Source organism: Equus asinus, chromosome 5 (assembly GCF_041296235.1).
Source record: "Equus asinus isolate D_3611 breed Donkey chromosome 5, EquAss-T2T_v2, whole genome shotgun sequence".
Lineage (NCBI taxonomy): Eukaryota > Metazoa > Chordata > Mammalia > Perissodactyla > Equidae > Equus > Equus asinus.
The window spans coordinates 102,886,328-102,907,890 of NC_091794.1; the positions used below are offsets into that span (position 1 = coordinate 102,886,328).

General features: G+C 54.5%; 1 protein-coding gene across 6 annotated transcripts in view; it reads right to left on the bottom strand.

Annotated features, from left to right (window-relative positions):
* Positions 1–1,045: 1,045 nt before the first annotated feature.
* The window catches only part of KAZN (kazrin, periplakin interacting protein), a 1,021,370-nt gene continuing 1,000,852 nt past the window's right edge, over positions 1,046–21,563 (bottom strand). For all 6 annotated transcript variants that reach the window (XM_044769729.2, XM_044769730.2, XM_070511012.1 and 3 more), the window contains 7 exons: positions 18,736–18,941; positions 18,105–18,223; positions 10,293–10,524; positions 8,695–8,796; positions 8,010–8,176; positions 6,637–6,751; positions 1,046–5,023 (listed from right to left, as the gene is read on the bottom strand). In XM_044769729.2, coding sequence (XP_044625664.1) covers positions 4,859–5,023; positions 6,637–6,751; positions 8,010–8,176; positions 8,695–8,796; positions 10,293–10,524; positions 18,105–18,223; positions 18,736–18,941 — 1,106 coding nt within the window. In that variant the 3' untranslated portion in view covers positions 1,046–4,858. The remainder of the gene's footprint in view (positions 5,024–6,636; positions 6,752–8,009; positions 8,177–8,694; positions 8,797–10,292; positions 10,525–18,104; positions 18,224–18,735; positions 18,942–21,563) is intronic.

The following is a 21,563-nucleotide window of genomic DNA, read 5'->3' on the forward strand; positions in this document are numbered from 1 at the left end:
CATGACCTTGATACCCAGCGTGCATCTCTGGACCAGCAGCATCACCGGTGAGCTTGTTGGAAATGCCGAGTCCCAGGCCCAACCCAGACCTGCTGAGGCAGCATCTGCATTCCAAAAATACTTGTCCCTCCCAGGTGACTCGTGTGCACGTTAAAGTCTGCGAAGCTCTAGGATGCTTGCAGCCTGTGATCCCACCACTGCTAAGGGACCGAATGTTGGTGTGCCTCCAAATTCATCTGTTGGAACCCAAGCCCCCAGTGTGATGGTATGTGGAGGTGGGGCCTCTGGGGGTGAGGAGGCCACAAGGGTGGGGCTCTCCTGTGGGATTAGTGCCCTTGTAAGAGGAGACAGGAGAGGGCTTGCTTCCTTTCTCTCTCCACCATGTGAGGACACGACAAGCAGGCGGCTGCCTGCAAACCCGGAAGAGAGCCGTCCTCAAGACTGATCTGGCCAGCTCCTTGATCTTGGACCCCTAGCTCTGGAAATGTGAGAAATCAATACCTGTTGTTTCGGTCCCCAGTCTGTGGTGTTGACGGCAGCCCCAGCTGACGGAGACAACCACTAATGAGCCAGTCTGGCCATCTGAAATGTAAACACCCTGGCAGAAGTGACACAGGGACGCAAATGACACTAAGGGAGGGGTCACTTGTCAGATTTCCCGAGAGTGGGGTCCTGGGACAGGAGGCAGACCCCTGACAGGGAGAGCAGGCCCCAGAGTTTTCCAGCCCGACAGGGCACACCTGAACCCACTGGAGTGCCATCCCTCCAGGTCAGTTCTGCGCTGGAAGGCGGGGGGTGAGGGGGACCCCAACATTGCACGGGTGAGTGCTGTGCAGCAGGGAGGGACGAGCCTGGGACTCGGAGGCAGACGAGTGGGTTCCTCTCAGCTGCCCTGTGACTTCTTAGCTTAATGGAGCTGTGCGAGCCCCTCAGCCTTTCCAAGCTCAGTTTCTCCATCTATGAAATGGGTTAATGATCTCCCCTCTCAAAGAGGTTGTTGGGAAAATTAAACACGAACACACAGAGAAAAAGGCCACCTCCCCAATAAAGCGCTGTGCAGTAGTATTTATTGTTACAGTGTTAAATTCACTTTTGGGAAGAGAGTCAGGGCCATGACCAGCAACTGAAGGCCGGAACAGCATCTCTGCTCATGGACAACTTGTTTTTTGCAGCCACAAACTCCTCACCAGCCAACACGGGTAATAAAGTTAGCTTCGGAAGTCGCTTTGTCCCCCTGGAGTTTCTCTTCCCATCACTCAACTACCAGGAGCCTCGTGGAGCCTCGAAGAGTGGAGCAGAAGTGATGGTGCCCAGAACTTAAGGGTTTTGAGGGGCAGGGGGCAGGCTAAGCTTGGAGTGATAGAGGGTCTGGGGCCCCTGCAGAGAGCACTGAAGTCACATATCGCCAAAACTGCCTGTTCTGCTGGACGCAGCCCTGTTAGTGGCCTCAAGACTTGGGGTCATTGTTCTGCGGCTGCTCCATGCTGGCTCCCCTGGATTTCATCCGCTCCAGGTTCTCATGTGGCTTCTCTCCGCCTCCTGCAGCCCGGGATCCATGACTGCGATACGGACAGACAGATTTCTAGGAGAAGGGCTCTGCTCAGCTAACAACCAAGGGGCCTTCAGAGGTGTCTGGGGTCAGAAAGCTGAGTCCACGGGGCCAGTGCCTTTTGATGGATCTGCTCCCAGATTCTGGGAGGAATATGGGGTACCTCTGTCTACCTGCTTCTCCCCAAACTCCGGCATCAACCACCCCTATTCAAGGGGCCCCTGCAGGCACAGGTGACACCACCTTTCAGAGAAGCGCATTATATTGTTCCCAGGTCCAGACACCACCTCACCTAACTTCAAGGCTCAAGACCACCACTGAGGCTGTTTGGGTGGACGTGGCCAGTCACTGTTCTGTAGCGGCCGCTCTGCCGGCCTCTGTCCATCAGCTCCAGAGCCTCTCTGCCAAGTCTCTCTCCCTCTGCTCTTCTTGCCACTCCTGAGGCAGAGTTGACATTTAGGGTCTTCCCAGCAGACAAAGCCCACCCGATTTGACTCTGTGCGAAGGTTATTTACCAACTGTGAAATGTATAAGAAACCTCAATGAAAACGGAGTCAGGACGGCCTGTAGGGGGAGCTCTGAAGCCTGTCAAACAACATCAATTTTACTGCAAATGGGAAGAGACCGTGGTTTACATCTCCCAGTGGAAGTACAACTACTTTACCACCGAAGGAAGAGTCCTCTCCCCACCTGGCAACACCCCAGCCAATGAGAAACGCCACACCCCAGCCAATGAGAAACGCCACAGCCCAGCCAATGAGAAACGCCACAGCCCAGCCAATGAGAAACGCCACAGCCCAGCCAATGAGAAACGCCACAGCCCAGCCAATGAGAAACACCACAGCCCAGCCAATGAGAAACAGCATGGCTCAGCCAATGAGAAATGCCAAAGCTCAGCCAATGAGAAACAGCATGGCTCAGCCAGTGAGAAATGCCACAGCCCAGCCAATGAGAAATGCTGTAGCTCAGCCAATGAGAAATGCCACAGCCCAGCCAATGAGAAATGCTGTAACTCAGCCAATGAGAAATGCTGCAGCCCAGCCAATGAGAAGCGTTGCTGCCTTGAATTGTTCCTTTCCCCCAACGCACTTTCCTTTAGAACAGCCCCCCCCCCCTTTTCCCTGTAAAAGCAGCCCCCTCCTTTGTCCGCCGGATTTGTCTATGGTTTGCCACAGCATGCACATCTTGAATTGTCATTCTTTTGGTTATTCCCAAATAAACTCATTTTGAGGGTAAAATAACAAGCAAATTTGCTGTTTCACTTGACGCAACCAACCTGTCCTCATGTCGAAACGCCAGCCCCAAATGCTGGCCGGGCTGCCAGGGGCAGGGAGCACCGGGCAGGAGGGAAGGGGCTGGTAGGGCATCAGGTGGACCAAAAGGTGCATTCTGGTTGCCCACATTGCCCCCAGCCTGCTGGCCTAATGCTGCAAAGTTTTGGGCAATGTCATCTCTGCCAGTGACCCCTCAGTTGTCCACTTGCCCATTTGTCCCCAACGAGATTAAGTTGGGGAACAACACAAGCTTCATTTCTGACAATTTAGGTGATGTTGGTTTCAAATAATCCGATCTGCGTTCAGGCACCTTCTGCCGCTCTTGCTCACCCTGCAGGGATAACTGCCTGCCTGGCTTACTGCTCCCCAAGAGGCAGATACTGGGGTCCCAGGTCACCCAGCCTGGATGCTGGCTTCGGAGTGACGTGTGACATCAGGTTACAGGGAGATTTCACTCCCTCCGGGCTTTGGGCTCCCTGTGTGTGGCTGAACGTCATAAAGATACCAGGGTTTGGAACCTCAGCAAAGCCAAGTCAATACTGGAACTTCACCCCTCAGGCCCTGCCCCGGAATCAGAAATGAGTCTCTAGGAGGCCAAACATTCAGACGGAGGGGACCGTCCACCTGTCCACCCACGAGGCCTTCAGTTTCTGGTGGTAGGAAAGGCTGTGCTTATAATTAGAGAGAAAACCATAGTCTGCGGCATGAAGGGGAGTCACTCTCAAGTTCATCAGGCCTCGGTTTAGCTCACCCCGTGAGGTGAAACAATTCACTGGGCTGAAGAACATGTGCTTTGACGGTTCTCGCGGGCTGACACCCGTGTGAGTCTTGGAAATTCAAACCTCTCATCGATTCAGTGCCAATGGCTCGATGGAAGGGAGCATCGTGGTTCCAACAAATGATTCACTTTGATAACCGAAGTGTGCGTGGAACTCAGTGCTCTGGTCCTTCCCTAATCATCGCTTGGCACTGAGGTCAATGAACTCAAGCCTGAACGCTTGACTCAAGCTAGTTTTTAACAGTCGTGCCCATGGGATTTCTCTCTATCTCGTTTGGTCAAGCCCTGTTGGGGGCTCTAGAGTCTGAACATCAGCCATTCCTTGGCCTCCTTCAGCACACTGCTCTGACCAAGACAGAGTTGGAAAGAACCAATTCCGTGTCAGTTCTGTGTTGCAAATGGGAAATTAGACACCCCCGCCCCACCCCATAACTTCCCACCCGTCTCCTGAGAGGCCACAAAGTGTGTTACAGACATTAGCAAATGTTAATCCTCACAACGTCCCTGGTGGGAACCAGAAGTGTTGTAGATGAAGACGTTGAGGCACAGAGAGGTGAGGCCACTGGGAAAGAGCCACACAGCAAAACAGTGGTCGAATCAAAAGAAGGGCATGGGGTTCTGTTCCCCACCTTAATGACTCTGCTCTGCCAGATTCATCTCAGTTAGGGCACTGGTGAGCACACTGATGTTTCAGGTGACAGGGACATCACAGCAAAGGTTTGCTGGGTTAACAATGGCAAGCATTTCCCTGCCCTCAGTCCCCAAACCACTGCCATACTTGGTATGTTTGTCACGGACCTAACTCCGTGGCAGGCTCTGCCTGCTTCTGGCACTGTCCCTTCTGGGCTCCACTGTGTCTGGTTGAGTCCCACCTGCTCCTCCTGGGCGGGTGTTTTGGGGAACTGTGGGCCTCTTACACCTTGGCAGCTCAGGTCAAGGCTGCGGGGACCACTCGGCTGTGGATGGCTGACAGTCACTCTGAGGTGGAGCCTGGGTGACGGAGGAGCTGGCCACTGTGATGGGTGCTCCGGGCCAGGCTTCCCCCGCTGAGCAGGAAAGTCCACAGCCTGCCCAGGACAGGCAGGCTGCTGCCCCCTGGTTGCTGGGTGCTCCAGAGGAAACGGCAGCAGTCTGCTGGGACGTTGGCCGGCAGTGGAGGGGCACCCTCAGCCCGAGGCCGCTACGTACACTCGCATGGCTCTGGCTGCCCCTCCTCCCTGGCTCTCTCCACGTTGGGTCTGGTGGAGCATCAGTTCCTTACACGTTGGTGACTTCCAGGCCGTTGTAGCCCTCCAGACGGCACTGCTCTGGTCGGTCTTGGGAGTCATCATCTCCGCAATCTTCGTTTTGAAGAGAGCCATAGTCATCATGGAAATCAGGGTCTTTGCTGCTGAAGCCCCTTCCTATCTTCCCCAGGGGCAGCTGAGAAGAGAGGAATAAGACCAAAGAACAGGAAGGATAGAGAAAAGAACTGAATGTTTTTGCATCTGGGAAATGCAGGGTTTCCAATTCTAATTGCGGTGTGACTTTGAGTAACTTATCTAACCTCTCTGTGCTTCTCTTATTAGTAATAATACTCCACCGCACAGGAAGACTGAGAGGATTTGGTGAGTTAACATTACGAGAAAGCCCTGTGTTCCCAATGGAAGGAACCAGCTGGTCACCAAGGATGAGGACAAGTACAGTTTTTCTGATGATCACAAAGGTCTCCCATCCTCCTCTGTGGGAGGAGAGTGGAGAACGGGTATAGTGGAGAAGAGGTGAAAACGTCTGAGCCTGGGCATGAGAGCTGACTGCATTCCCAAGTCAAGAGGAAACATTCTAGCACCAGTCGGTGTGGCAGAAAGACAGTGGGTTTTGGAGACTCACAAACCGAGGTTCTCTGCCACTTCCCAGCTGTGTGACCTCGAATAAGTCACCTGCCCTCTCTGAGCTTGAGTTTTCTCAGCTACAAAATGGAAGTAGTAATTCTTACCTCCCAGAGTTGTAGAGGGTAGAAATCCCCTCAGTAAAGCACGCAATGAGCGGCCGGCAGAGAGGAGCTATCATGGTCACCCAGTCGGCCCTCGAGAAAAATGCCTCTTGCTGTGAACCCATCTCGATTGCAATAGCCATGATAGTGCAGTGTGATTATTTCTTTAGTTGCCTGCCTTTCTTTCCAGACCAGTGTTTCTCAACCTTTTTTTCATTATTGCCCCCTTAAAAAGGAGCCTGCTTAGACATTTTTTTCCCTAATCACACCCCCACCCTGAAATTTTCATACCTCAGATACGCTGTGCTTCTGTTTATGTGCCATATGTGTGTCTGTGCTTTATACTTAATAGAAGGGGTTTTGCCCCCGCCCCCAGAATCATCTTTCACTCCTTTTGCGGTGCTCTCACCCCACGGAGGAGGCACGTTCTGGCCCGAGAGCACCTTTCGGGTAAGGGGGAATTCATTCGTGCTTCCTCCCCCACGCTCTGCATGGTGCCTGGAACACAGTCAGTACCCAAACGTTTGCTGAACGGTTGGAAGAATGTTTGCACCTTCCAGTTCTGCCGTCCGTGTCTACACTCCTCCATCCCGGAATCCGTGTTGGTCTGAGCCTGTGATCAGACCCAACGGCTCGTGTTTGCAGACCCGGAGGCCCCTCCCCCGCTGCTCACAGCGCTGCAGTCGCTGGAGTTCAAATCTAAGCCGGTGGGTCAGAGTTGGGCTGCGTGGGACCCTCCGGGCGGCTTGGCTGCGTGCAGGGACCCCTCGCCCCAGAGGCCCTTTGCTCCGGGCGGCCGGCTGGGTCCCGGGACCCGCAGGTTAGGGGGCCGCCCGGTGATTCGGGTGCAGGCGGTGGGGGGGGGTGGGGGGGGGGCCTCGCGCATCCTGCCGGCCCTTGAAGGCGGCTTCCGGGGCCTCTCTCCCAGCGGTCCCCGTGACCCGGCCCATCGGCGCCCCTGCACAGGCCAAGACAGGAGCTGGGGGACGGCACCGCGGGCCCAGAGGACAAAAAGGCCCTTTCCTGTCTGCGCGACTCGCAGGGGAAGCCCTGGGCAACTCACCCGGCCGGCCTTGTACTTGATTCCTCCGCTGTTCTCCTCCTTCCCCGCCCGGGGGACACTGGAGGCCCTCCCGGGGGGCGTCCCGAAACGCTCTGCCTCCCGGATGCCTGAGCAGCTGGGGAGAGACGCACTCGGAGTCAGCGAGGGGACAGTCTGCCGCCCGCACCCAGGGACATGCTCACTCACACACTCACACTGGTGACGATGACCAGAACTGCCCCGATCGACTGAGTGCCTCCTACGTGCCACCACTGTGCTAAGCACCTCATCAGTGCAGTCCTCACAAGTGCCTAGAGGTCGGGGCGCCACCCCCGTACTGCAGATGAGGTAGAGGGGCACAGAGAGGGTAAGCAATTTGCCCAGGTTCACACAGCTGGAAGTGGCAGAGCCAAGATCTCAACTCAAGTCTCTGAGACTCCAAAGTCTCGCTCTTGACCCAATTCATTCTATGAGGCCAGCATCACTCTGATACCAAAACCGGACGAAAACATCACAAGAAAAGAAAACTACAGACCAATATCCCTTATAAGTATAGATGCAAAAATCCTCAACAAAATAGTAGCAAATCTAATCCAGCAGCATATAAAAAGACTATACCCCACAACTAAGCGGAAAGCTAGGAATGCAAGGTTGGTTCAACATCTGAAAATCAATCAACATAATATGCCATATTAATAAAATAAAGGACAAATCTGGGCTCTGCCACTCACTCACCGTGTGACCTTGGGCAAGTACCTTGGCCCTTTGGACAAGTTTTTCCATCTGTAAAGGAGGGATGGCAAGACCGATTCTTCACATTGTCATGAGGGTGAAACTGATGCACGTGACAGGTGCTCAATACTCCGCTGTGTGCCCTGACTGCACTCATTTGAAGGAGGGAATCCACAGGGAGGGGCCTGTCCATCTGTCCAGGTGTTTATTCTCCAGTCACTTTTCAGAGGAGGGGCCTGGGGTAGGGGGGCTGACATGGTCTGCTCACCTGGACGGTAAACACCATTAATATGCCCATCCCTGTCTCCAAACCTCTGTCCCCACAACTAGCCTTCCCTGGAATGGTCACCTCAATCTCTCAGGCCAGCGCAAACCCCGCCCTCACGTGGCCTCCCCTCACACACTCGATGCTCGCTCTCCCCTCTCAATGCCCAGGGGATTTGGGATTTAACAACATGCTTTCTTCTAGACCCCATTTCTTCTTTCTAGTCTGTGATATTGGGGCTAAAGCACTTTGCTTCTCTGAGCCTCAGTTTTCTGATCCATAAAAGGAGACCATCTTGTTGCAGGGGCCACATGGCACACGGTAAGTTCGGGGCCAGGATGGGAAGTCAGGACCCCTGATCCAAAGCTGCGGGCTGCAGCCAGCGGCCCACACTCACCTGGCCGGGTGGAAGATGGCGCTCATCTCCTCTGCCAGGTGTCTCCGGAGGATGTGCTTCCCGCTGGGGATGCCCAGGGCGGTGGCCATGGCCTCGGCATTGAACGTGGGTTCCAGCACCAGCACGGCCCCGTGGACGCCGCTGTTGGTCAGGTTGTCGGCGTATTCCTGAGGGCGAGGCACGAGGCTGGTCAGCCTGAGGGGGCCGCCCTGCTGGCCGAGGGGGCCCCAGCTCCTGGTGGGGATACGCCCCCAACAGCAAGGGCTTGACCCCCTGGGGAACCAGTTAATTTAATACTGATGGGGTACCCCACCCCCACTCTTTTAGGGCCCTGAGGGCCGTGCCCAAGACGATTTTGTCACTGTCACATCCCCAGACCTTGGCAGGCAGCCCACAGATACTTGTTGAAGGAGAAGATAGGTCTGGATTCAACCTCACACTTGCTTCAGAGAGCCAGGCCGGCTCAGCATCCGCCACGCCCACGAGGAGAAAAGCATCATTAGTCGGGTCCTTTGGTGGGGGAGGGGGAGCCGTTCCCTCCTCTTGAGTGACAGGAGGCGGGTTATTCTTGCTGGTCCGGGCAACGATGCCCCAGTTCACACAAAAAGGGATATTGATTTGCACACAAACGTGCATGGGATTTGCCTCCGCCCCAGAGTCACCCCCACCCCCCATTCCCCCTCACCTTCAGGTCAATGTCTCGCACCCATTTGAGCACCCGCTGGTTGGTCCAGACCACGGGGTCTATGTTCTGCGTCTCGCAGCGGGCCCGGCGCTCCTGGAGGGCCTGGTGGGGAGGGAGAGAGTGGGTCAGCTGGGGGACGAGGGGGCACACCAAGGTCACACGGGGAGCGAGGGTCCATGGTGCTGGCAGGGACCTTAGCGTGCCGGTGCGAGGAGTCCTGGCTGGGCCAGCCATGGCTGCTCCAGCCACGTCAACCCATGGCCAGGCGTTTCATTCTGGGGAACGAGGAGAAGCCCCCGCACAGGGATGGAGGGAGACGGGAGGCAGCGATGCCTGCGTCTGGGAGCATGGGGCCCACAGCAGCTGCCAAGTCTGTATATCCTGGCCCCGCTCACCTGACATGGAGGAGGTGCTCAGTCCCTGTGTGTGGAGGGACGACCAATGACGAGGCCCTTGCAAGTGGGGCCAAGGATCCCGGGGGTCCACCCAGCCTCTGCGGCCAGCGAGTGTCACCCTGGTACCAAATCTCACCCCGGGTCAGCCTGGTGCCCTTTCACAAGCCTCCTTGGGGGCCTAGCTCCCAGACAAAGGGTCTGGACCGTGGTGGGCAGATCCTTCTCCAGGCCTCCTGGCCTCCAGGTCCCTCCAGTGTGCCCTGACCAGCTCCCACCCCACTGTGCCCATTTCCACTCTTTACTGTCATGCTCTTCCCGCACGTCTGCCTCCTGGACCAGGTGAGGGCCTGTGTCCTTGTCGCTTCCTGCACCCAGGGCCCTGCACTGGATGTTTGAGAAGGCCATGAAGCCCCCTCCTCTGTCCCCTCCTCCCAACCCGGAACTGCTTGTGCTCTGACATCACTCTAAGAAAAGGAAGCCATCTGGACTCAGCCTCCCGGGGCCCAGCAGCTCAGGGCCCCTCCCTCGGGGGATATCTGCAGAGATGCTCTGGGCAGGTTCTGGGGGAGCTGAAGCAGAACCCCCCTGCTCTCTGGCTTGGCAGAGCTCAGAATCCAGGGGGCCATTCAGAGTCCAAACTCTTCAACATGCCCCACAGTCCCGTTACCTACCCAGCATGCCCGTCCACTCCCCCCTCAAACCCAACACCAGAACCACACCGGATCTCAGTTCTTCTGCCACCACAGGTCTGTCCTCTGGGCCTTTGCCTCTGCTGTTCCCTCTGCTGGGTTGCTGTTCCCCTCCCGCCTTCTACTGATTGATCCCTGGAACTCCTTCAGAGCTCAGTCTAGCTGTCACTATCTCTGAGAAGCCCTCCCTGATCCCCCTGGAAGCTTCTCCTCTGGGCTTTCATAAAGCCCTGGGCTTCTCTCATTGGGCCTCTTTTTCCATGGTTTTGTGGCCACCAGCTTCTCTGAGTTCTCCCAAGCAGCGGGCTCTTGGAAAATGAGGTTCCCCATTTCCCCTGAATCGAGCACAGGGCTTGGCCCATGCCCGATGAGCAGGTGTTGGCAGGAGGGAGGAGGGATGCACGAATGCATGGATGGATGGGCAGGCGGCGCATGGGGGGATGGACAGGCACCGATACCAGAGGGGAAAGGAGGGCTGTGGACGGCGCCCCCACCCCTGTGCCCCAGTGCTCACCTCCCTGCTGAAGTTCACTTGGTACAGCAGCTCGATCCCCAGCAGGATGCTGACCTGGTGGAACTTCTTGGACACATTCAGGTGCTTCTCCAGGTCCCGCTTCATCAGGGAGTTCAGCATCCGCCCATCGACCAGGTGGTTCTGGAAGGCCTGGGAGTACTGGGACAGGCCGATGTCATTCAGCCAGGCCTTGGCCACCCAGTGATGGTCCAGGTCGGCGGCTTTGGACAGGCTGGTGAGGAGAGACATGGCCAGCGAGAGGGATGGGTGGGGAAAGGTGGCAGAAACAGAGGGACAGGCAGAAAGGAGGGAGAGAGGGGCGGAGATGAAGAGAGAGGGAAAACAGCAGGGTGGGGGAGGGGGACCAGAAAGCCATAGAGGTGGAAAGAACAGGGATGGAGGCAGAGACAGAAGGGAAGAAACAGAGGGCAGAGATGGGGAGAGAGGTGGACGGAGGGGAGAGAGAGAGAAAGAGAGGGAGAGAAAAGGAGAGAGAGACAGAGAGAGACAGAAATAGAGAGAGAGAGAAGCCCAAAGAACAGAAATGAATCAACAGAGAGAGAGGCCAAGGGAACAGGAAGACAAGACATACGGAGAGTGAAAAGGGGCAGTGACAGAGCAGCAGGGACATCTGCAGCAGGAAGCAGCCCGCCCCCCCGGGGATCGTGGCACCCCCAGCCTGCCTGAGGCCTCTACAGAATCCCTGAGGCCCACGAAGCCTTGGCCTGGCCCGTCACTCCTTGCACTTTGCCCAGTTGCACAGTGACACGCGTTGGACTCAGAATTCAATCCCACCTTTTGCTTATTCGAAGTCCTCTCTCCTCACCGCCATATCTCAGATTTCTCTGTATCCCACACAGAACCCATCCCAGTGCCTCGCACACAGTAGGTGCACAACGAATACTTCTCAAATGGATGGAAGGGTGGGTGCTCCTTGCAGGGGTTGAGGTGGGGAGTGGTCCCCTGGCTGTCATTCCCCCGCCCACCACACGGTGGCAGCCTCGCAGAAGGAATGAGGGCAGCGCCTCCCACCTGCGGAGGGACTTGGAGAGATGACGGACGCTGCAGGTAGGAGCGCTGCCTTGTCTAAGTGGGAGCCCCAGGGGACCATGAAGGGATCATGATGGACTTACACACTCACGCCGCCCTCCTTCCCCGGCCGGAGATCGGGGCCAGCATCCTTCTCTCCCCACCAGGTAGAAGGAACACCCGTTCTCAGCCGGGGGGTCGGCGTGGGTGGGGGGAGTGCAGGCTGTGAGGAACCGGAGGGAGGCTCCCTCCCTGTGCACCCATCTCTGGGGGGCCGCCCTATCCGCCACCCAGCTGGAGATCTTGGTGGGCTTTCCAACCCCGCCTGACTCGGCTTCCTCCTTCCTACTCCCCACTGTTCACTCCAGGCACCATCATCTCCCCCCTGGACTTCGCCCTCTATGTGCCTCCCTGCCCCTGGGCCCTCTCCAGCCCCTTCCCCAGGACAGAGCTAACGGATAGCCCCCCTCGTGCTGGTGGTCCTGGATGGCTCCTTGCTGTCCGTCCTTCCTTCCCTCATCCCATGAGCATGTACTGAGCAGTTCCTGAGCGCCGTGCTTGGGGTAGATGCCGCCATATAATGTGCCCATCTTCCCTCCTAACCCCTTCCCTTCTTTCTCCACCCTCACGGTCTCCCATCTCTGGGTGACACGCACTTCCAGGGCCCTGGATTACATCTGTAAACGAGGACTCCCAAATTCGCCTCTCTCCTCTCTTCTGAGTCCCAGATTCTAACAAACTGCCTTCTTGACATCCCCTCCTGGCTGTCACAGGCATTTCACATTTAATGGGCTGCAAATGAAATGCCCCGTCCCCTCTCCCCACTCTCCCCCACCCCCACCTCCATCCTGCTCCCAGGTCCTCCCTTGCCCTGCCTCTCCCCTCCCCCACCCCCTCCATCCAGCAATCACTCTGGTCAGCGTGTGTGTCCTCTTCTCTCCTTTTCTGGGTTGAAGCCACGACCACCTCTGGCATAGATTTCTGTAATGGCCTCCGGACTGCCCCCCACCCCACCCCCGCCCCTTCTAATCCACTTTCCCCGTGCTGCCAGATGGCCTTTTAAAAACATCAATTGGATCATGTCACTCCTCTGCGGAAAACCCTCCCGTGGAGGAACCGTAAATGCATATTACTAAGTGAAAAAAGCCAACCTAAAAAGGCTACATACTGTGTGATTCCAACTATATGACATCTTGGAAAAGGCAAAATGCTGGAGACAGTAAGAAGATGAGCGGTTGCAGGGCCCAGGGAGAGGGAGGATGGACGGGTGGAGCACAGGGTCTCCGGGGCAGGGAGACCATGCAGTACGAGCCAGTAATGATGGAGGTGCTTCATCCTACATTTGTGCAAACCCACAGAATGTACAAGACCAAGGGGAAGCCTGATAGCCCTGTGGACTTTGAGTGAGGACAATGTGTCAATGCAGGTTCTCAGTTGTAGCAAATGTCCCATCTGGTGGGGGGCGAGGATAATGAGGGAGGCTGTGCATCTGTGGGGCAGGGGGTACATGGGAAATCTCTGCACCTTCCCCTCAATTTTGCCGTGAAACTAAAACTGCTCTAAAAAAATTGTTTTAAAAGAGTGAGGGAGGGAACAAAGACTTTTTCAACAAGCAAAACTGAGAGAATTTATCATGAGAGGAATGAACTAGAAGAAATGTTAAAGGAATTCAAGAGGAAAGAAAATAATAATCACATGGAAATTCGGACTACGCAAAAGAATAAAGATGAGAATTCTTCAAACTCAACAACAACCACCACCAAAAATCCAATGCAGAAATGGGCAAAGGACTTGAATAGATATTTCTCCAAAGAAGATATAAGAATGGCTGATAAGCACATGAGAAGATGTTCAACGTCACTAATAATTAGGGAAATGCAAGTTAAAACTACAATAAGATAGCACTTCAGAGCCATTAGGATTGGCTGCTATAAAAAAAGAAAAAAGAACACAGCAAGTGTTGGCAAGGACGTGGAGAAGCTGGAATGCATGCACTGTCAGGGAGAATGTAAAATGGTGCAGCCACTACGGTAGACAGTATGGCGGTTCCTCAGAGAATTAAAAAATGGATTACCACAGGATCCAGCAATTCCATTTTGGGGTATATATCCAAAAGAATTGAAAACAGCATCTTGAAGAGATATTCGTACACCCACATTCATAGCAGCATTATTCACAATAGCTAAAATGGAGAAGCAACCCAAGTGTCCATTGATGGAGGAAGGATGCCAACAAGATGCGCTTGACACGTACAATGGAATACTATTCAGCCTTCAAAAGGAGGGAAATTCTGCAATATGCTACAACACAGACGAAAATTGAGGACATTATGCTAACTGAAATAAGCCAGTCACGAAAAGACAAATACGGTATGATTCCACTTATCTGAGGTACCTAGAGCAGCCAAATTCAGAGACAGACAGAAAGTAGAACGGTGGCTACAGTTGCACTGGGGAGAGGGGAAGAAGGAGGAATTATTGTTTAATGAGTGCAGAGTGTCCGTTCTACGAGACGAAAAGAGTCACGGGGGCAGATGGGGGGGGGGGCACGGCGGCACCACCACGTGAATGTGATTAATACCCCGAACCGTACACTTAAAAGTGGCTAAGATGGGAAACTTGATTTTACGTGTCTTTCACCACAATAAAACCATTTTTTTTAAAGAATAAAGATGGTTGGAAATTGTAAATATCCGGGTAAATATTTTTTTCATTTGCTAATCTCCTTAAAAGATAATAGACAAAAATTTAAAAGAAAAATAATAACAATGTATTCTGGAGTGTATAATATATAGAGATAAAAACGTACGAAAATGACAGCATAAAGCCAGGAGAAAAAAGCATCTGACACTATATACAAAGTTGCATAATACTATTTGAAGATAGTGGTATGTATATTGTACCATAAAGCAATGATTAAAAATAAAACAAAGACACATAGCTCAGAGCCAGTAGTGGGAACATTCAACTAATAAAAGCCAGTCAGTGGAAGAGGGAAAAAAGGAACAAAGAGTGGATTTAAATAAAATAAACCAAGAAAACTTTTCCGTGGCTTCCCTTCGAGGGAATAAAATCGGAAGTCGTTGGAGGGGCCTAACAAGGTTGGGGCTCCCCTCCCCTACCCGGCTCAGGCTGGGGGGCGCTTCCAGGATGCACTGAGCCTTTTGTCCCTCGGGGTGGGGCTCCCCTGTCCCTCTGGTCCGCTGTCTTCCAGCCCTGCCCAAGCCCCCAGGCCTCAGCTCCCGCCTGCAGAGTTCTGCTCTGCCTACTGTCCGCTGTCGCAGTTGCTCCCCAGCTGCTACTCTGCCCCCAAGTGTTTCCTTCAAAGCACGAATGACACATGGAACTGAAAATTCACTCCTCTAGGGGCAGGGACGCTGTTCTGTAGGCTCTGAGTCAGCCCATCGCTGGATGCATCATAGACTTCGTGGAAAGAGGAAGGGAAGGAAAGATGGGCTCCCAGCTCCGCCCCCCTCCTCCTGCCCCTCAGCCACCTGGAACCACAGGGGTCTGCCCCCACGGGCCGGGGTCTCCTGGTCTCCGGTCCTCTTCACCTGCTTGGCTCCTACAGGACTCTGCTGAGATGTCCTCTCGCTGAAGCCTTCCAGGCCCCTCGTGCTGAGTTAGAGCCCCCACCATGCCCGGTGCCTCCAGGGAGCCCCCATCCCTGCCCTTGTCACCCTGGACAATTGCTGCTCATGCGGCCAGCCGCCCACTGTCAGCTGCTGGAGGGCAGGACCGGGTGTGGCCTCTCTACTAACACCCAGGCTCCCGCCCGGCTCAGAGGTAATGTTCAGGCTCCTGTTTGATAACCCAACGCAGGGGACCCAGAGCGAGGCTGGAGAGCGGGGCATTGGCTCTAGCCCACCCGGAGGCTGCCCAGCGCAGAGCTCCCAAAATGGAATCTTCTAGCCCAAGACAAGCTCCCCTCTAGGATGAACGGTCCCAGGACAGACCCCCTCCCAGCCCTCCAGGGTCGGCTCCAGCCTTGTCACTTCAGATGGGCCCTGCCCAGGCCCGGTGCTCAGTGGCCTCCCACTGGGGCAGGAGGTGGAGCTCATGGCTGTCTGCCTCAGATGCCACTGGGCCAAGGTCGCCACGCATGGAGACCAGGACTGCCTCCTCTTCTGTCCAAAGGAAGGGTTTGCTCAGCAAATCAATGTGCAACAAGACATGAGGTGGGAGGTGGGGGCTGCCTTGCCTAACCCGCTTGAGAGAGGCCCATCGTCATCAGCAGAATCCATCTGTGGGCCAATAATTAATGCACTCCTGCCCTTCGAAACGCTTCTCTTTTCATTAAAGCTGTCCCCACAGGGCCTCCGCTTGGCAATGCTTCCCCAGCTGTTGGTTTGAGCCGTTCTAAGCCCCCAAGTCAAATAAAACGGCATGACTTTAAAAGTAATTCAGATGTTTTATAAAATTGACACTGCTCCCTCCCCAAACTGCTGCTAGATTAGACCCTAAAATCTGAGTTTGGGCACAGAATATAGATATCATCTGGGTTATTATTCAACACAGAAAACACAAGGCTGTTCTGGCTCCATCACCCTTAACTTTGAGACCTTGTACCTCTGTGCCTCAGTTTCCTCATCTGTAAAATGACGATAATCATGCTTGCCTCTTGGATTGCGAGGACCAGGAGAGATAAGAGAAGGTAAAACCCACTCAGTGCTCCATCAGTAATAGTAGGAGGAGCCGTGGTCGTCGTTTTAACACAAATGTGATGTGGGATAGTGGAAAGGGAATTGATTTTGAAGTCAGAAGTTTTTAGTGTGACTTTGCGGCCACTATTTCTCTGGGCCTCACTTTCTCCATCTTTCAAATGGGTGTAAGAGGGTCCATCCCCCACTGATGTTGTGATGGTTAAATAAAATCATGTCCATAAAGTAACAGGTGATGGGTTGGCAGGGGTTGGTGGGTTTTGTTTTCAGTATTTTAGAGATAAGGGAACCAGGCCCAGAGAGGGCTGTGTCAGGCCTAAGGTCACACAGGATGTCACAGGTGGAAATCTTCTTTAAGATTATTTCACTGGGGTTCCTACCTGGGCATCCATGGACCCCTAAAAGTTCCATGGGTGGGTAAGAAAGTCCCAGAATGCAAAGTTGTGAAGTTTTGTAGATTTCTTCTGGGAAAAGTGTCAGAAGTTTTTATTAGATTCTCAAAGGGGCCATGATCCCCAAAAGTTAAGGAACCACTGTCCTAATTTCACCTCTTTACCTTCACAGGTGGATAAACTGAGTCCCAGAGAGGGCAAGGTCACATGGCAAGTTGGAGACAGGCCAGATTTGCACAGGGAATGGATCCTCAAATTCAGGGCCCTCTCTTCTCCAGGAAGCCCTGGGGCGTCTAACGCTGGGGCCCCGTGATCCTTGCAAACAGTCCTGCTTCCAGCTCCCATAACTTTTCAAAATCTGTTCATGTCTGGCTGCTGAGCTGAACCCACCCCTTTCTGGCAGCATGGCATCTTGGCTCCTGGAGGTTTCGGGGTCAGCTGAGTTTTGGGGAACTTGGGCGGCGAGCCCACAGTTTGGGAAGCAAAGAGGGCAGCCCAACCCTGCCCAGTGAACACAGGCAGCACTTACTGACTGAGCTGGGAGTGGGACCAGGGGCTGGAGGGGTTTCCAGCTGGGGTGACTGAGGACAGCGAGCGCTTTGAGTGTGGGGTGCTTGCGGGGGCCCCCAGGAGGGGAGCTGAGCGGGGTGCTGTTCTCCTCCCCCTGCCCCCATCCTCCGTCTCTCAGCCCCAGCCTGTCGTCTTCTTGCTTTGAGCTGTTACCTGAGTTTCTGATCAATCCATCTTGTTATTTCCTGCCGCCTGGGACTGAGGCCAAGGGCCCTCTCCGGGACACATAGGGATTTGGTTCCTGTTTCCAAACCAGCCTGATTTCCCACCCCCAGCTCCCTCTTTTTTTAATCCACAAAGCTGCTTCTGCAAATAATAGCACACACCACCAGGTTTGATTAATTAACTGCACAAAAATGATGGGGAAACCAGTGAAGGAGATAATTATGCAAAACAGAAAGTGTCAGATTTACCAGCTAGTTCTTTCTCCCCCCTCCACTTTCTGAGAACTTGCAAGGGGTCCTTCCCTTTTCCCTGGAGCTGCTTAGTGAAGGAGGGGGCCACTAAAAATCCTGCTCACAGAAGGTCAGGGGAGAGGCAGTCGTGGGGTGGGGGAGGGGATGAACAATGGGGGCAGGAGGCCTCTCCGGGGACACACCCCATGGGAGGGACCTTGGGCCATTCCCAGCTGTGCTCATTAAAAGAGGCCCCTCCCACGGCCCCACCCTCTGGGGGAGAGACTGCAATAAGCCGGTGCGTGCCCATTTCTGCTTCCCTGTCTGATTCTGCTTCTGCCTGCCTTCTGCCATCCTCTCTCACCCTGGAGTGGTAAGAGCTGAGGTTTGAGGTGGATGTAGGCCAAATTTTCACCAAATTTCCAGATCTGCTGGGGCTGGCCCTCTGAGGTAGAAGAGATCTGGGGGTGGGTAAGGCCCCCCACACCACACTGTGGGGATCCTAGTGCACTTGGGGCCTCACTTAGTCCCAGTGTCTCCATCTCCCCATGGGGAGGGCTGGCCCAGAGAGGGACTGAGATGTGTCTGAGCCTCCTGGCTGCTGGCATTCTGGGACCATGTCGGTCACACCCCATCCTCCCTCACACCTGGCCCAGCCCAAGCGCCGGTTCCCCCCACCTGTGTGATCTGGGGCTCTTGGGGTAGACTTTTCTCCCTTCTTCCCAGGGGCTGGGCCCAGGCGGGGTGCCCTGGAGTGCTGGCTCACCTCCTGCCCGCCTCAGCGTCGCGATAGTCCTCGATGGCCAGCCGCAGCTTGCGCCGGTGCAGGGAGCTGCACACGCCGAGGCCCAGCTCCAGGTCCTCGTCACTCAGACTCAGCAGCACCTGCTCCGGGGGGGTGGGGTGGGGGGGTGGGGACTGAGCGCCCAGAAGGGAGGGTGGGGGAGGGCTCCCGAGGCCTCCCAGGACCTGCGCTGGCGGGGACCCAGCCCCAGAGGGGTCTGCTGGCCGGGCTGCCTCTCCCCAACCCCCTGCCCATCCTCCCTTGCCATCAGGCAGAGCTCTTGGAGCATCTGTGCAGCCCATCTCAGGGTGGCTGCTCCATGAGGCGGGTGAGATGGCCCTCCAGCCCTCTAGTCTCATCCCCTTCGGCCACGTAAAGGAAGGTTAGTCCCATTTTGAAGATGCGGAAGCTGAGGCTCAGAAGGGCTATGTGCCTTGCTGGGGACACAGTGATTTATTGGGGACTGGAGCCCGAACCCAGGTCAGCTGGCTCCTAGATGACATCTCCTCCTAACTGGGGGGTGGGAGTTGGGGGGCAGGCCAGCTCGGGGTTAGCGAAGTTCATGGTGGGGGGGCGAGGGGGCATTCCCACAGGGGTCCTGGAGGCGCCCTACCTTCCCACTCTTCACGTTCTCCGCACAGGCCTTGACGTACATGGGCATGGCCATGACCACCTCCAGCCAGGCCTGGACGGCGCCCGCCTTCCAGTGGGACATGGGGGTGGTCCTGACCAGCTCCACCTGCTGCAGCCGGTCCGTCTGCTCCTCGCCCTCCGACAGGCTGAGGCTCTGCCGCGTGGGGCTGCACTGGCTGTCTGAGTCTGCAACACACAAGCATGGACGCCGCATTGGGGGGCTGCACCCCGAGTCTGCACTCCCGGGGTGCCAGGGAGGCAGGGATGTCTTACCCCCTTGCATTTCTTCTTGTCAAAATCAAAATGGCTTTTGTTTTGCTTTGCCGCCCCTCCCCCATTACAAAAGTAATCTAGTGAAAAGAAGAATTTAAAAAACTTAATCCAGAAAAGAATACAAATAAAATAGGAAGCGAAAATCACCTCAAATCCCACGCCACCCAGAGACAGCAGCTGCCAGTACTTAGTTAAATATTCCTTGGGAAACACAAATGCCCACGCTTCCAAACACACAGACCCACGCGCTTACACCACGCGTTCGTTTGTAAGATGCTTTTCTCGTCTTCGCTCCGGAGGGCAGGCTTGCATCTCAGCAGAGCTCTGCAACATCTATTGACTGCACAGGACTCACGGAGTGGACGCTCCGTCATTTACTGCACCCGCCTCCTGCTGATGGGCAAGGGTTGTTCCCATTTTTCACTACTGTAAACAACACAGCAACAGTTGTCTTTGGGCAACTGGGTGACCTATTTTCCTATGACAAATGGAGCCTCAGGTCCATCCCCTAACACCCCAAAGCCCGTTCCTGGAGCGCCCCTCACAGAAAAAGAGTTCATCCACCTGCATTTTCCAAACCCATTCTTCAATCAGTGGTTGTTCAGCTCCATTAACACCCGATAAACATGCCGAGTTCAAGGTACACAGACTCGACCAGGAGGCAAAATGAATCTGGATCTAAAGCGGGGTTACATAAAGACCCAAGCGGACAAACTCAATACCATGAGAAACGACAAGTATTAAAAATTAAGCCTGATTAGAAATGACCCTACTGATATTGTATATAACAAATCATCACAACAACATAAAAACTGCTTATCCATCAAATCGAGCACGTTCTGTGTATGAGGTATGCGCGGATGTTAACAGTGTTTGAGTTTGGGCGACGGGAAGAATACGTTATTTTCCTCTTGCTATACTTTGTGCATCATCCAAGTTCCATAGTAAACACGCAGACATTTACAGTGAAAAGAAAAGGAAAATTTGAGAAACAGGAAGCAGTGTAAATGGTTATCAACGGGAGTTTATCCGAATGGATGATGCTCCATTCATATGTTGGAATATATGTGATTAATAAGAAATCTGTCACTGGAGAATTTTTTTTAAGGTTTTTTTTAGTTTGTCCCTGAGCTAACATCCGTTGCCAATCTTCCTCTTTTTTTTCTTTTTTCTCCCCAAAGCCCCAGTTTAGAGTTGTATATCCTAGCTGTAAGTCGTTCTAGTTGTCCTATGTGGGACACCGCCTCAGCGTGGCTCGATGAATGGTGCTAGGACCGAGCCCAGGATCTGAAGTGCCGAACCCCGGGCCACCAAAGCAGAGCGAGTGAACTTAACCACCCAGCCACGGGGCCGGACCCTGGAGAATATTTTTGATACCAGAAAATGTTCACAATCTATTGCCAAGTGGAAAAGGACAGGACGGGACAGCAGGTACAATGCAATCCCAACTGTATTTTTAAAATTACATGCCCAGTAATATATATATAGTTATAATTGTGTATATATGTGTATACACACATCTATATATGCATCAAATACTAGATGGAGACATGTTAAAAGTCTTTGTCTCTGGGAACGGGTGATGGGTAATTGTGCGCTGAGTGTGTGTGTCTGAATGCGCACATGTCAGTGTCTGAGAGCATTTGTGAGTGTTTGCATACTTTTCTGTGTCCCAAGTTTTCTGTATTGACTATATTATTTTTGAAACTGAAAAAAAGACCCCACGGCCTAGAAATCTTACTTTTTCCAGTACGAAGCCCCTTCCCCCATCCCTCCACCTCCCGCCCCTTAAACTCCTGCAAACTCTTAGGAAACAGCTGCAGGTGACCTCACATCCTCCTCCACCCCAGCTCGGCTGAAGCCTTTCTCCCCGACGACGCCTGGGGGCCTGCAGCTACCCAGCCAAGAGTCCTTCGGAGGCTACAGTCCCCGGGCCTGGAAGACGCCAGCCCAGTCCAGCAGGAGCTGGGCAGAGTGACCTAACTCCGAGTGGGCAGAGATGATGCCTCGTGCCTCAGTTTCCACCTCTGCAAAGTTGGCACAATGCTGTTCCCTGCCGTCCGCCTCCTCCTCTGGGCTGCTCTGGGGTGTCAGTGATGGTGGGCGTCACTGAGTGACAGAGGGTATGACAGGGCTGGTCTGTGCCAGGACGGGTAGGGGTTGAGAGCTCACTGACACAGTCTTCCATCTCCCGTCTCAGGCGGCGGGAAGCCTCTTTCCCCCAGGGAAGCGGCTGAGGGCACAGCTCCGTGCAGGTCGCGGTCTGAGCACGCACGTGTTGCCGTGGCTCTGAAAACAGCAGCAGCTGCCCTTGCAGCCCCACGAGGGGCTTCGGGACCCCCCAGGGGAGACAGCTGCCAGGCTGGGGGACACAGGCCCAGCCCAGGTGCCCTTCCTGCTGGTGCCGGGCTCCCGAGGACAGGCTTGTCTGGCAGAGAAGTCTTTCTGATGGGGTCCTACCGGGGTTGGCCGCTGGCCCCCAGGCAGGGTGTGCCCTCCAGTTGGAGAGCTGACAGCCTCCGCGTTGTTCTTGTA